We start from the raw sequence: 16,904 nt of genomic DNA on the forward strand, positions 1-16,904 counted from the left end.
TCACCTCTTTAAACTGGCTACCTCATCTCTATACTTTCAGTCCACATGAAAGGTCTCGTCCCGAAACATCAACTGTCCATTTCCCTCTATGGATGCTGCCCGACCTGCTGAGTTCCTCCAGCAGTTTGCTTTTTGCTTCAGATTCCAGCATCTGCAGTCTCTTGTACCTTCATTCACTGTTGTCTTCTGCCTAAGGACCCCACCTTCATTTCTGTCTGGAGGCAAATGCTACACTTGTGTTTTAAATGTACAGATTGACTGTGATCGAATTTATGAGTCAAAACTGAATACTGATAGTAATTGAAGGAACTTGGTGCTTGTGAAGATAGGGGCAGGTGAAGGGTGGGAGGAGTGTTTCCCTAAGGAATGAAATGGACACCGAGATGAAGGGAAAATGCCTCACTGTATCAGGTAAAGGGGAGACTAGACTGATGGAATAAATATCCCTGAGGCCTTAAATATATTGAACCAACTAGGACCAAAGATGTTCAGACAAGGTACTTTACCTGTTTGAGAACATGACTGAATTTAAAGGGAACTCTTTTATAATTTTAACAAATCTTGATATTCTTACAAAATCAGAAATCAGTCAGAAATGTTCTCTCTTTCTTCCATCCTACCACCTTTGCCACTGAACAAAATAATACATTATCTTTTCAAGAAACCATATTTACAAGGAGGTACATAGGCAAAGGATTTATGCACATAACATACCAAATAATTTCTGTCTCATAATTGCAGATTTCAAATCCTCTTGTAACTGCTCACAATATCGACAAACATATTGATCAGTACTATCAAAAATGTAAATGTCTCAATACACTCATCATCAAGCATTTCAAGTCCCTTGGATTACACAAGAAAATTGAGCAAAAGAGTAAGTAAACTAAAAATTATGAACTGTGCCAGCAAGTGAAATTACACTGCTTTATATGTGCATGGAACAGAAGTAAGTCATCATTGTAATTATTATATCTGAATGTAGAAAACTCATGAGCTAATTCAAAGCTGAGGTGAAAAGGTAATGATTTAATCAGTTACATATTGCTTAACAAAGTGCCAATCATCACTGCAAACCGTACACAGAAAATACATGCATAAATTAAATGTTCTGTAATCTTCTGATTCACGGTATTTTTAAAGCAATGCCATCCAAACATTTCCCAAGTTAGAAATTTGTAAAGTACTTAAATCCTTCTGATCTGGATGAAGGTAGCAAATATTTTCAGAGTAATCTTTTTCATGTGGGTTTTGTTGGTGGTGCTGTTTTAGTCTTGTTGCATTTTTGTTACTGTCAAAGGTGAAATAGGTTTCAATGATTCTGAGAGTTTCCTCACTGGACCAGGTAAATGAGCAACTTCCAAAGTTTTGACTCAGGAAAACAAACTTGCCAGAAAAATGCATAGCCTACACTGCAGGTGTATCATCCTTACTGTTCACAAGTAAGGATTTATTGTTTTACATCACTTTGAAGGAGTTCGCTATCATTTAAAAACTGCTGCGGATTATAACATAAATCCTAGTTTAAAGATTTTAAATACGGAGTTAACTTATTAAACATGGTGGTGTAGCATGTAGTGTGGAGACACAAGGAATTGCAGATGCTGGAATCTGGAGCAAAAAAAATGAGCAGCTGAAGGGTCTTGACCTGAAACATTGACTGTCACAATTCAGATGAAGGGTCTTGACCTGAAATATCGACTGTTCATTTCCCTCCACAGATGCTGCCTGATTTGCTGAGTTCCTCCAGCAGCTCAATTTAGCATGTAGTGCAGCTGCTCCACAGCTCCAGTGACCTGGGTTTGACCCTGACCTCAAGTGCTGTCTGTGTGGAGATGGCATGTTCTCCTTTTTGTGTGTTTCCCCTTGATGCTCTGGTTTTCTGGGATGAATGGGATTGCTCTGAGTGCTGGCATAGACTCAATGGATCAAATGACCTTCTTCTGTGTTGTAAAGAAATGTGAGAAAGAAAATTAATAACATCCATATAATGCATAATTATCTGGGGTAAAATTTTCACTTAGCAACTCTTCAAACAATGAACACTATATTAAGTTTATATCGTAGTTTGGTTTTCCATAGTATGGTATGGTATCCAATATTGTCCTGTTCAGTGGAATCCAGTGCTCTTAATAGGCTTGTCAAAGGGATTTGAAAACATTTGGCCTGGATTTTCTAATCAGCAACAACACAATGGCATTCACTACTGACAATGATGAAAACTTCTCACAAAAATATGCCAAATTTTTGGCATGAATGTTCCCTTTTCTGATGATGGTTGTTTTCTGACATAATTTCAAAGGATACCCTGGTGTCCAATAGCTGTAATGTCATTAAACCAGCTGAGCAATTGCTTGCATTAAAGAACTGTCATTCACAGCAAATCAGCAAGGAAAAGTACAATTTTTATAATACTTTATACATTTTACAGAGCCCTAAAAAAGATTGGAACATGTGTATGAGATTAAGGTGAAAACCAAAAAAATTATGAAGTATTTTAAATTAAAACATCTTTATTATTTTTTGAAATACATATTTAAGGGAATTACAAACCATATGTGTAAAATTATACATTCTTAGGAGCCAAGACATTGCTCAACAGTAGTTATGGGTTAGGAAAAGTCATTTGATAAAATGCTGCATTATAGGCTTGTCATTAAGACTGAAGCTTCATGTTGAAGCTTAAGATTTAAGATTGAAGAATAAGCTGGTGTGGTTTGGTCCTGAACTCAGCTGCTGTCTTTATGGAGTTTCCATGTTCTCCCCAGGACTGTGCAGCTTTCCTCCAGATACTTTGGTTTCCTCTCACATCCCAAAGATGTGCTGGTTGCCCCTATCGTAGATGGGTATTGGGAGAAGCAGGGTAGAGTTATTGGTCCTATGAACGGGAATAGATTATTGGGAACTGGAGGGAGGAATGGGACTGATGGGATTGCTCTGAGAACGTGCATGGACTTGATGGGTTAAATAGCCTCGTTCTATATCATGAGGAATAAAACGAGCAGCATGACCAGAAAACCAGCTGAAAAGCAGGAAACAGAGAGGAGTAATGCTCCTCAGACTGGAGGGGTGGTTTCAGCAGTGTTCCCCAGGGGTTGGTACTGGCACACTTAGTTTTAGAATATATATTAACTACTTGTACTTGACTTGGACTTGAGTGTGCAAGACAGAATGTGAAAAATTGCAGCGGACACGTAAGTTATACATGTAGTGCGCTGGGACGAGGTTAGTAATAGACTTCAAGAGGATGTAGAGAGGCTGGTAAAGAGGGTGAACACCTGGCATATGGAATTTAATGAAGAAAAACATGAAATGTAACAGTCCAGTAGGAAGAACTGGAGAAAGTAATTTAAACTCAAGGACAAAATTCTGAATTGGGTTTATGGGACAGAGAAATCTGTGTGTTTATATACATAACGAATTGGAAGTGGCAGTGCAGATTGAAAAAGTGGTTAGAGATCATGCAGGGTCCTAGGTTTTATAAACAGAGGAATGCAGTGTCAGAGCTTGGAAGTAACAACGAACCTTTATCAAATGCTGGTTCACCCTCATTTGTCTGATTCTAGGAGCCATAATTTGAGAAAGATGTGAAGACTTTGGAGAGGGTGCAGAGATTTACTAGAATGATTCCAGGGATGAGGGACTTTGGTTATGGGGGTAGCACGGAGAAGCTGGGGTGTTCTCCTTGGAACAGAAGATGTTAAAAGGGGATCTGATGGAGCTAATTAAAACCATGATGTGTTTAGATTGAGAGAAACTGTTGTCTTTGGCAGAAGAATTGGGGAAAAGAAACTTGAATGGAAAAAATCACTGAGCTCTGAGGAAGGGTGGGTCCTTGTTAAACCATACACATGTGGAAATAGAATCATAGAGTTATAGAGAGCTACAGCACAGAAACAGGCCCTTCAACCCTGAGTCCATGCTGACCATCAAGCAGCATACAGTGGTGTTAACCTATCAACTCGCATGTCTTTGGGGGGGTGGGAGGAAACCAGAGCACCTGGAGGAAAACCATGTGGTCACAGGGAGAACATGCAGTCTCCACTCAGACAGCACCTGAGGTCAGGATTGAACCCAGGTCACTGGCGCTGTGAGTTAGCAACTCTACTATCCACCCCTAATCTTGAAGTTTCTGTCAATTTAATGGACAAACATTGACAAACAGTATTAGTTTCCATTTTTAATTTTGACTGCCAAGCCTGCATCTCTGGGTGGCTAATTGTTGGTTGCATCAATTTGTCAACAGAGGAGGGTTTTAATGAATTAATTTGATTAATTCCTTGGGGGACATAACACATCCAACTGTTTGTTTAGTTCTGTTTTGTTTTGTATACTTCGATCCTGTCTCCTGTAGGGTAAACCAGAATTTTCTACAGCATACAATTATGTCCAGTTATTGTGAGGCCAATGAAAGTGCTCAGACAAGGCAGGGTGAAATCAATTGTGCTCTGAAAGAACAGGTAGCATTCACACTGCCTCGATCAAAGAACGCATAATGTTATGCTACTGCCTATAAAGAATGCACAGTAGTCACGCTGCTGAATTCACAGAGCTCACACGGTCAAATTCAGGGAACACAAAAAAAACTGGAGGATACAATTCTAAAAGAAGCTCATTGCTGATTTCAGAGAATGCACTGAGCTGACACAAATTAGTTTGCTGAACTCAGCAGAGTGCCCGCTGTGTGTTCTCTGCACTTATTGTCTGGGCACGTGTGTTCTCTACACAGTAGCATGAGCACTGTGTATCTTTACACTTGGTAATGTAAAATAGTGCATTTTCTACACAGTAGTGTGAGCACCACGCATTCTCTGCACCTGCCATTGTGAGCAATGTGTGTTCCCTACACTCAGTACTGCAATTACCATGTGTTGTACACGCTCAGTAGCCCAAATACTGTTCTATACATTCAGCAGTGTGAACACCGTGTGTTGTATACACTTGGAAGCATGAACACCGTGTGTTGTATGCGCTTGGTAGTGTGAATATTATGCGTTCTCTACGTTCACGGTGTGAGCACTGTGTATTCTCTATACTGGGTATTGTGAGCACTGGATGTGTGATACACATTTAGTGCATACACATTGTGTTCTTCACACCTGACTGTGTGATTCCCTTCCATTCTCTACACACTCAGTGTGAGCACCATGCATTCTTTATGCTCAGTGAGTATCATGTGTGAGCATCATATGTTGCAATCGGTTGAGGTTGCCCCAGGGATTTCACAAGGATAGAGGTACACACAAGAGATTCTGCAGATGCTGGAATCTGGATCAACACACACAAAATGCTGGAGGAGGGAAATAAACAGTCGACATTACAGGTTGGGACCCTTCATCAGGATATAGGTATTCTTCTAATTAAAATCTATTAGCAGCTGGTTCCCAGCATTAGACTCTTTCAGCTGGGACCTGATCAGACAGATGCACTGTGTAGTGAATTGACCTGTACGATCGGGATGCTAGACAAGTTTTTCACTGTACCTCGGTACAAGTGACAATAATAAACCAATACCAATACCTTTTATGTTTAACCAAATCTGGCCTGACATCAACTTTAGAACAAAAGCTCTTGGACATATGAATATTGTCTTTGATTGAACTGTGTCTTTGCTGAACAGTAGAGGATCTCTCCAAATACAGACCTGAGGTGGAAGGGAGTGAGATATAGAAGTCAGGGGACGTGAATAGATACACTGCTGCAGGTCATTTGTCCAATCTGTCTGTTGGAATCACATTTGTTTGGATCATGTGTCTGCTCAGTTTAATGCTTTTGTTATGCACTTTCATGATAATTAAATAAACTGCTTGTAAAACATTATCTAATCTGCTTATACTTGCAACCATTTTTAAAATGTAACAGTGTCCAGACATGCATTGTGTGCTGGTGGATGTCATTACATATGTCTGGCTCCTCTGTATGTTAGCACATCAGATGCACAGAGGATCCAAAGACAATATCACAATATTTGATATTTATACATTTACAAAATGTACAATTTTCATATAATATTTGATAGAATTTCTAGGTCATATATTTATCAGAGTTATTCTAAATAATGTAAATTAGAGAATATTCTTTGCACCTTAGCCATAATAGTCAATAATTATAATCCTTTTTATTTACAGATAGAAACAGGAATTACTATTTACAGTTGCTGAATAAATATGGGCCCATAAGCACTGATGACAATAAATGCCCAGTGCTGCCTTGGGGAAAAAGAACAGAGAAACGCAATGAGACATTATTTGATCTACTTCAAACAATGTCTTCAGAGTCATTTGAAGGTAACTTCAAATTCTTTGAATAACGTTAAATATAAAATGTATCCAATCATTTTAACTGGGATTGTTGCTGTTGTTTTACTTCATGCTATATTCTCCTCCTCCCCAACCCACATCCATACCCATCAGTTTCAGCTTTGATTCATGTTCAGTCTCAATAGGGTTGGCAGGAGTTGGTCTCTGTTGTTCTATAGCTCACCAGTATGATATGAAATTTGTGAACTAAGGTGACCATGTTTTAGCTTCTGCCCTCCCTGTGTGGGAAAAATACAGTGACTATATAACATCTTGTCATCATAAGACATGACTGGAACACATCATGAGGTGGCAGCAAAATTGTACTCTACCTCAATATAGCACATGCATGAAGATATGAATTAGAAGCAAGTATAGGCCACAGCCTCTCAAGCCTTCTCCACCATTTAATGAGATCATGGCTGATTGGATTGCAATCTCAACTGCGCAAATGTTACCAGCAGTAACATTTACACCTGCTCCCCAGCTTATCAAGTATCTATTTACCTCTGCTTTAAATATATTCAAAGTCTACTTCCACTGAGTAGGTTGATTCTATCTGTGGTTATGTTGAACGGTTACCCTCCCTCTCTTGCAGTATACTGTAATATACTGTAACCTCTATAAATATGTCTGTTCCTTGGCCTTAACCTGCAAATGAAAGTGTATGACTTGATGGCATACAATTTTGTTAGAAAGTTTGGACAAAAGGCTGCTGTTTTCTAGTGTTCGCTTTGCTGATGGGTCACATTCATCAACTAAGTGTTATCAGAAAGATGATGCATTTAAGGTCATCCATTGACTACATAAAGCGAATCATTGGCAGATTTCAGTGGATATTCTCTTTCAAATTAAAATAGAATGCCACGATTCAGAGATTATTTTAAAAGGAACAAAATGTACTCTCACTCACTACAGAAGGGTAATTTCTTGCATACCATCTAATGTCGTGATATGCCAATTTATAGATAGGAATATTAAATTGTTCCAGAAAACTGTGTACGTTTTTCATGCTACAAAGGACATTGCAGTTAAAATTCCTGCATGTGATACGCACATGCCATGGTTGTACACATATTTTTCAGTGCCTCTGCTAAAATAGCGGAGAGAGGAATTACAGATGAATACATTAAGCAGTTTACTGCTGTACAGAAGCCAAATTCTGAGGATGTTGTAAATCTGAAAATAAAACAGAGAATGCTGGGTGTACTCGGCAGGTCAGGCAGCATCTGTGGTGAGAGAAAGGATTAACATTTCAAAATGATGACCTATTAGTGGAGCTATAAAAGAAGTTATTTAAAGATTTCAGATTAGTTTAGGGGCATGCAAGGGCAACAGGTAAAAGGTACATATTTGCAAAAGGTATATTTCATTACATATGCTTTTATCTAACATTTTAATAATTTCTTTATTGTGTTTTTGTGCCCAGATTTCACTCATTTACCAAATTTACATTCCATACTTCTTAAAATTGGTGAGAAACTCTTTTGGAAAACAATGAAGAAACTTATTGGTGCAAATGGTATCAGGCAGATTGGTGACCTGATCCCTTCATTAAGAGAAGCCAGCTGCTGTGGTTATTATAAAGCAGCCTACTTGCTGGGAGTCATTTTTGAGACAGGTCTGGGTGTGGAAGTACAACCCTCAAAGGTAATGCAATCTTTTGGGCAGGTAATTTACTTGTTTTCCCGTATTAAAGTGCACAGGCCTTTCACATGTTTTGATTTTAAATTTATGATAGTTTTATTTTACTTCAGGTTATAAGTTTTCTCAAACCAGGCAATTAAGCGATTATGAGAGTGTAGTCTTGATCAAGTTTTAGACATCTTAAACAAAGGATCAAAGTTTTCTGAGAAATATTTGATGGTAACAGTCAGGTCAAATGTTCCTTGATGATTGTAAAGTCGAGATGGAATTGATTTGATTTAATCAGGTCTGTACTCCAGCAAAGAACAGAGATTGCTAGACGAAGCAAAGACTAAAGCCTATCTGATTGATCTTCTAGCATCCATGAAAGAATGATGATGAAGTTGCTGACTAACCACAGCAATCGATTACTTTCATTTAGTCTACAAAAGACGCAGACCTGAATGAGGAAATCTTCAACGGTTGAAAGTCACTTGTTCCTCCCTAGCCTGTTACACTTCCTACATCATGTCTCAAGTTATTAATACTATATCTGAAAATAACAATTTTTGAAAAAAATCCAACTTGTATTTAGCTGAATTGATACAATTCATTTCCACTTTTTGTTGGGCTGCTTGTTCCACAAATTGGGTATTAATTCACTAATAACCCTAACATTTATTTGGCATGGGAAGAGGTGGTAACAGTTATGAATCTCAGATGGGACAACAGAAGTTTGGGCTTTCTAGATGTTCTACAGAACTTAACTATGTTTTCTTTCAAAAAAAACAGTAGGTTTCTCTCCTGACCTTCAGCCTAATGGATAGGAAAGCAATCAGGGATCAGATCCCCAGAACATCTTATTTGTCTCCAACCCAATCATCTAATTTCTAGGCATTAAACTTCCCCCCTAAATATTTCTGCAGATTAGGATTGCACATTCTCCATTCAAGCACAGTCAGGGTCTGCAGCTTCTCCTTTTGTAGACATTTTCATGCCAGACATTATTTAGTTCTTTAGATATTACATTTCCCTGTATGCACAGGGGAATTGCCGGATCATTTTATTAACAAAGATTTCTTGTCATAAGTGAATAACTGAAGACACAATTTTTTTTAAAGACCTCCTAATGGATTCCCTGAGAGGATATGCTTAAGATCATGCAGTAACTAAGTTAACTGATTCCTTGGCAGTCCTTAGGAGAAAGTACTTCCTGAATCAAACATAAGACTTCAATTTATAGATTATTTAGAAGCTATCATTGTACTGAAGTGCAACATCATTAAAACTAATGTTTCAATATTCCAATTAATGTGTGAAAATGTGGAAGAAATCTTCAGTTTCCATACAACAAAAGACGTTCTCCTATCTGACATGTTCACATTGAAGACTTTGAAAGAAATGCCAGGGATAAAATGAGAGATCTGCATCTGCCCAAGCTTCACAGATCTGTAACTGCAGACAGAACGTACCTCATTTAGTAGATGATTGATGCTGGTGGAGGTATTTCCTTAGACTAATGGCACTGGCAAGATCTGTGAAAGTCTGACCAGCCATGCTGTTTAAACCTCCCTGGAAAGCCCACCACTTACAATAGGTGCCACATGAAATCACAAGCATTGTATGAAAGAGGGCAAAATTCAAAGCTTTTCAAGTGGACAGTTTAATTTGCAACTTCCACTGAGGTATAGAGGAGATGTCAGGGGTAAGTTTTTTACTCAGAGAGTGGTGAGTGCATGGAATGGACTGCTGGCAACGGTGGTGGAGGCGGATACAATAGGGTCTTTTAAGAGACTTTTGGATAGGTACATGGAGCTTAGAAAAATAGAGGGCTATGGGTAAGCCTAGTAATTTCTAAGGCAGGGACTTGTTCGGCACAGCTTTGTGGGCCAAAGGGCCTGAATTGTGCTGTAGGTTTTCTATGTTCTAAGTAATCTGCCAAAAACTTGAGTTGGCTTTGCAGATAATTTCCTGGGCATCTCATGGCATGTTTTGTTAGACTTTTTCTTTGGATCAAAATTCTTGCTCTGCTGGTTGTTGTAAATGTGAGGTGAGAATAATATGTTGAGATCAATGGCGCATCTGTGACCCAGGAGGACACTGGGGGCAAGTGTTCATCTCCTTAACTGGTGAAATTAAATTTTAGAGAGGAGAAACAACAGAGATAAATTTGAGTCATATATAGATCTAGAAGGAGAAATAAAAAGAGAATGAGAAAGATTAGGTTATGAGAGAGAAAAAGAGAACAAGAATGTAAAATGGAAAAAAAATCACTTTTATGAACAATTTAATACTTAACAGTTTCAATTGCTCTTTTTCCAGGCTGGAGAAATTGAATCACTGCAGGAAAATAAATTTCCTCACTAAGAGTGCCCTTAATCAGTTAGCTAATTACTTTACTCTAGTGAGTTCTAATCGCATTTACTGCACAAATGCAGCAGTTTCTCAAAATTAATTGTTATACTGAAGATAGCTACTGTTTTCACCAACTATTTGTGGGTATCTTTTCTCTCCAACTAACTGTTGGATGATTTACACACTGATTACATGACGCACCATCAAACCTGCTGTTATTGTGCCAACAAATTCTCACCCACAGTTTGTCTAAAGTCACTTTTACATTTCATTATTTTTTGGTGATTTGTCCTCAGAAGGAGGAAAGGTCCCTTTTAAATGTGCATTAAAGTATGTTGTTTTACTGGAATTTGTTATTTCAAATCCAAGATTATTGGCTTTGAAGAAGCTTATGAACTAAAAACAGAAAATAGTGGATACACCCTGCAGGTCAGTCAGCATCTGTGGAAGGAGAAACAGTTAATATTTCAAGACTGATACCCTTCATCAGAACTGGGAAAGAGAGAAATACAAGTTAGTTTTCAATAGGAGAGAAGGAGGGGAGGAACATGTAAAACAAAGGGACAACAAAGCTCAGTGTGCTGCTAATTGCCCCCATTAACCTATTTGAATCCACCCTTTCAAAGATATTCACTTTGTTCTGCACATTCCTCTCCTCTACTGAAAATATCTCTTCTACTGAAAATTCCCTTTCCCCATACTGACAAAGGGTCCCAGAACTGAAACGTTAACTGTTTGTTCTTCCGCAGATACTGCCTGACCTGCTGCATTTTCTGTTCTTGTTTCATATTTCGAGCATCTGCAGTTTTTGATTTTCTTTTACTGAAGGTGCTTGTGATCACCATTTAACATTTTCTCAAAAACTCCCTCGTGTGTTATAAGACTATTGAATGGACCTCTTGTATGATAAGATGGACTCTTGACCTCACAATCTGCCTTGTCATGGCCTTGCACCTTATTGTCTGAATGCACTGCAGTTTCTCTGTATCTGTAACACTTTATTCTGCATTCTGCTATTGCTTTTTCCTTGTACTACCTCGATGTAGATGTGATGAAATGATCTGTATGGATGGCATGCAAAACAAAGTTTTTCACTGTACCTCAGTACATGTGACAATAATAAACCAATTTATCAATTTGTCGGTGAATATTGTGGTGTTGGAAATTGTTAGTTCTGGAGTTGGGGGCCTTGTCAATTTGGCTATGGACAGTGAGAGACAATGTACAAACACGGAGGGTCAAGCAGAAGTTGTTGGAACCTAGTGCTGAGAATAAGTCATGCAACCAAAAGTTGTGTGAGAGTTAGAGGGCAGGGCCAAGTTAATTTGCACGGTTCAGATAAGACCATTCATTCAAACAAAGAAGTGTTGTAAAGTATGTTTTTTTTCCCACTTTGCTTTATTGCAAGGTTTTAAGTTGCTTTGGGTGAGTGAACTAAATGAATTTAGCTAGTCGTTCTGTACATCCACTTTGCTTTGAAGTGAAGAAGCTGATCTATTTATGTTATACATGTTGCCTGTATTATTTAACAATATCTTAATTTATGATTATTTTTTAAATTGCATACCATTTACACTTTTTTTTCTTGAGTTTATCAAACCAAGTCAGATGGTTTGTCAGTGAGTTATAATGACTGGCAAACATTAGTGAACAGTTCACTAATTTCTTTCCTTTTTTGACAAATACATTGGACCTACCATTGATAATGCAACCACAACGTACAACCATGGTAGATAATTGTTGCAAACACTTTTTAAAGTAACAAGATGAAAAAAACTATGATACTGGAGGAACTCAGCAGGCCAGGCAGCATCCATGGAGAAAAGCAGGTGGTCAACGTTTCGGGTCAGGACCCTTCTTCAGGACTGAAGATAGGAAAAGGGGAAGCCCAATATATAGGAGGGAAAAGCAGAGCAGTGATAGGTGGACAAAAGAGGGGAGGCAGGGTGGGCACAAGCTGGCGATGGGTAGATGCAGGTAAGAGATAGTGATAGGCAGGTGCAGGGGAGGAAGAGAGAGCAGATCCACTGGGGGATGGGTCAAAGGTAAGGATGAGAAAAGGGTAGAAAAAAGAGAGAGAGGCTAGGAAAGGGAAGAAAAGAAGAGGCATAGTTGTGGGGGGGGGGCGGGGCGGGTGGTGGTGGTGGTTGAGGGGATTACTTCAAGTGGGAGAATTCAATGTTCATGCCGTTAGGCTGCAAGGTTCCAAGAGGGAAAATGAGGTGCAGTTCCTCCAGTTTGCACTTGGACTTCTCCTGGCAGTGGAGGAGGCCGAGGACCGACGTGTGTGTGAGATGGAGTGGGAGGAGGAGTTGAAGTGACTGGTAACAGGAAGATGCAGATCGCGGCATGAACGTTGAATTCTCCCACTTTAAGTAATCCCCTAAACCCGCTCCCCCAACCATGCCTCTTTTCTTCCTTTTCCTAGCCTGTCTCTCCTTTTATCGACCTTTTTTTCTCTCCTTACCTTCAACCCATCCCCCAGTGGATCTGCTCTCCCCTCCTCCCCCACACCTGCCTATCACTGTCCCTTACCTGCATCTACCTATCTCCACCTTTTGCCCACCCCACCTCCTCTCTTTTGTCCACCTATCACTGCTCTGCTTATCCCTCCTATACAGTATATTGGGCTTCCCCTTTTCCTATCTTCAGTCCTGAAGAAGGGTCCTGACCTGAAACGTTGACCGCCTGCTATTCTCCACGGATGCTGCCTGGCCTGCTGAGTTCCTCCATCGTCATCGTGTTTCTGATCTAGATTCCAACATTTGCAGTCCTTTGTTTCTCTCTTAAAGTAATAATCTCATTGATATTTCATCAGGGCATGCTGTACAGTCTGGTTGCTGCACAAGGAAATGACAGACTTGCATTAATGCATCTTGGATACAAGCATGATCAGGGTATTGATGGTTATCCCTTGGACTACGATGCATCATATGGTTACTACTTAAACATTGCGCAACACACAATTAAAGATAGGCATGTATTTGATGGAGAACAGGTGAGTGTTATGGACCTCAAAATTATGGCATTTTCTTAAGAATGAGAATATTTGTTATGGCTTTTGCTTTTGGGTCTATTAGTGCACATATTTGCTGACACTTCTATCCCCTTTTTACTTTTCTTTTTACTTTTTACTTTATTCACACTACCTGTACTAGATCCTCATCCCTGTCACTGTGTCTCTCTTCATTTCCTCCCTCAAAGATCCTGTCAATTCCCACATCTACCAGCCAAGAAATCTCACTGCCGCTACATACCCAGGCCTAACTCTTTTTGGGTAAGCCTAAGGCTTCCCTCTGTGCCTCTCCTCCCAGACTCCTAATGGTCCATCAAGGCACTTACTAGTGGTTCTTTAAAGCAGTCACCTCTCTGCTCTCTGCTGTCTGCTCTCTCACCCCTAACCTTTCCACACTCCTTTCTGACTCACGTACTGCACTCGGTGCTGATCCCGTGGACTCTGCCAGTGAATCAGCTATCGAAGAAAAGGCCCTCTTCATCCGTGAGATTATTTTGGCTGTGCATAGACATCACGGCCATGACAAGAACTGGGCTATGGGTGTAGAGATCTTCCCCAAAATGAAGCCTCTGTTGCTGGTTATGCATTCTACTGCTTGCTCTATCCAGACAGTAAGTGTTGAAGTAGTGCAGTAGTTTACTATGGTGTTGAAACTCTTGAAGGCAAAGCACACCTTATTTTCTCCCCAGTTTGTCTGGCTAGTTCTCCTCCATCCTTGTAGTGCTTCTCATTTAAAATTGTTGTTTTCTATCACTCAGTCAAGTACAGTAGATATTATTATTGCCTTCCTCCCTCAGTCACTGCACAGAGCCGCCATCCTGGATGATTTCAACCTCCACCTCATGTCAGTGTGTTCCCTTTCTTGTGAGTTTATTACCTTCCAACTTCCCTAAATCTCTCCCTTTCTTTAAATTCCAAACTCATTGAAGCAGTACTACTCCACAGGTCAGTCAACAATTGTGGAGACAAGTTTCATGTCACTGATCAATTAATTCTGGTGAAAACCCATTGATCTGCAATGTGCTGCTAGTATTTTCTCTTTATTTCACATTTCCAGCATCTGCTTCATTTGGCTTTTGTACATTCTTGGTCATCAGGTTTAGCCAGAGAACCAGCAGTAATGGATTTCCTTCTCACTCCCACACCATTACCTCTGGTGTTCCTCAAAGCCCCGTCCTTGTCTCCCTCCTACTTTACCTGCTGTCCTTGGCAACATCACCTGAAAAAGCAATGTCGTTGTCCACAAGTAAGCTGATGCATACTCAGCTCTTCCTCACCACCTATGCTCTTAACTCATCCAACTTTACTAAATTTGTCTGACATCATGGTAGTTTAGTGGTTAGCATAACTCTATTACAGTGCCAGCAACCTGGGTTCAATTCCGGCCACTGTCTGTAAGGAGTTTGTATGTTCTCCCTATGCGTGGGTTTCCTCCAGGTGCTCCATTTTTCTTCCACATTCCAAACACGTACAGGTTAGGAAGTTGTGGGCATGCTATGTTGGTGCCGGAAGCGTGGCGACACTTGCGGGCTGCCCCCAGAACACTCTATGCGAAAGATGCATTTCACTTTGTGTTTCGATGTACATGTGACTAATGTCACGAACCAGCAACAGAAGAAACACACTGAGTCATAATTCAGTGTTAAAAACTATTTTATTAATCACTACTTATGATAATACGAAAAATAGAAGTAAAAATGTTAGTATGTTAGAAATTCAAAAATGTTAAACCTTGAACATTAACCCCAAAAACTAAACTCTTCGTGTGTGTGTGGCAAACTCCCAAACTCCAAGTCCAGGAATGGTTCTTAAAGTTCAGTTCCGCAAGCCATAAGGTGAAACATGAGCAAGGGCTTCTTCAACAACCACCGTTGTCTGAAGATAAGACGTAGACGTAGAGAAACATAGAGAGAGTAAATACGAAATCCAAATGTTCCACGATGGAACCCAAACGACACTTCAGTGTTTACTCAGTAGTGACTTCCTCACCCCGAAAAGCATCCGAATCGTGGTCGTCCACACACAAATACCTGTTTCCTTCTACAGGTCAGCAACAAAGTGAACTCCACTGGATTACTTCCAATTTCCATACATGGATTTCAGTGGCAGACACAGTTATTGTTTCCCATCCATCGATAGAGAAAACTAGCAGGCTGGTGTCTCTCTCCCTTCTCTCTCTCTCTCTCTCTTCTTCTTCTGACTTCTTCAACAACGTCACTACGTCCTTTATCTTCTATTGATGTAAGCATGCCCCACACACACACACACACACACACACACACACACACACACACACACACACACACACACACACACACACACACACACACTCTCTCTCTCTCTCTCTCTCTCTCTCTCTCTCTCTCTCTCTCTATCTTAAAGGGACATTCACTGAGTCCGTAACACTAATAATGATGTCTAAATCTAAATTTACAATCTAAATCCAGCACAGGATGAGCAGAAGTTTCCACCAATTAATCATGTGAAGACTGAAGCCACTGTCTTTGATCCCCATCATGAGCTCCAGCCCCTATCCATTGACAGCATCCCTCTCACTGGCAACTGCTGGAAACCAAAAAAGGCTGTTTGCAGTCCTGGTGTCTTATTTAACCCCGAGTTGAGTTTTGGGCAACTGCCTATTTCCACTCCTATACCATTACATGACATTGTAACATCAGTGAATGGATTGGTGCAAGTTTTGAATGACCTCTGGTTTATGAAGGGCAGAATAAGGATGGACAACTAAATAGTACAGAAATGGAGCAAACGTAGGGGCAAAAACTAGGTGGTGATCATTTTGAAAATAACTGCACTGGAAGAGAGTTTTTTTGAGGAGCAGACACAAAGTAGTGAGGCTGCAAGGGATTTATGTTCCTCGGAGCAGATTCATCAAATGTAGAATGCATGTCACAAAAAATGCCCCTTATTTAAATGAAGCTTCAGACATTTAATTGCACTACCATAAGCTATCACTCCAAAAGCTCAACAACAGAAGTTGTAAGTTGAGTAACAATTAGAGCAATGTCACATCCAGGGAGCAAACAGCTAGAGGTGCTGTTTAAGCAATAGTTACTCCAACTCTTGAGGGATGGGATGGAATCTTAACCATCAAAGAGAAACTTGATTGCATTCCCCTCCCTGTGTCTCATCTTCAAATACCATGAAATCCCTCTTACCTGCAGTCCCTAAATGACCCTCTCCTGCCATGATTCACTTGCCCCCTGCAATGTTTAGCCTTACAAACTGTTCAATCCACTGTGTTTCTTTCACCTCTGAAACTCAGTCCTTACATGGAGAAAACAGACAGGTAGCAGGATGAGTGTCTGAGGTGAATGGATCTCCTTGTACATTTTATCTCGATGTTATTGAAATTGTACAGTCAATGCATATTGCCTCTGAGTCTTGGAAGGTTGTCTTCCTTTAGTTTCTGAACTTGTTTTTTATTTGTTTGTTCATGGGGTCTAATTCATTGCTATTTGCCTTCTAATGGAAAGGCTTGCTAAGGCATTTCAGAGGTAGTTAAAAGTCACCATGTTCCTGTGTGAAGTCACATATTGGCCCGAGCGAACTACATTTGGTTTTATGACAATCTGGAAGTTTCATGGTCA

The 16,904-nt window shown here is 39.9% G+C and overlaps 1 protein-coding gene across 2 annotated transcripts in view; it reads left to right on the forward strand.

Annotated features, from left to right (window-relative positions):
* The window catches only part of LOC127567453 (protein sel-1 homolog 3-like), a 74,058-nt gene that overhangs the window by 18,808 nt on the left and 38,346 nt on the right, over positions 1–16,904 (forward strand). For both annotated transcript variants that reach the window (XM_052010374.1, XM_052010375.1), the window contains 4 exons: positions 742–877; positions 6,129–6,287; positions 7,729–7,949; positions 13,099–13,278. In XM_052010374.1, the coding sequence (XP_051866334.1) occupies positions 742–877; positions 6,129–6,287; positions 7,729–7,949; positions 13,099–13,278 (696 nt within the window). The remainder of the gene's footprint in view (positions 1–741; positions 878–6,128; positions 6,288–7,728; positions 7,950–13,098; positions 13,279–16,904) is intronic.

This window comes from Pristis pectinata, chromosome 2, assembly GCF_009764475.1.
Source record: "Pristis pectinata isolate sPriPec2 chromosome 2, sPriPec2.1.pri, whole genome shotgun sequence".
NCBI lineage: Eukaryota > Metazoa > Chordata > Chondrichthyes > Rhinopristiformes > Pristidae > Pristis > Pristis pectinata.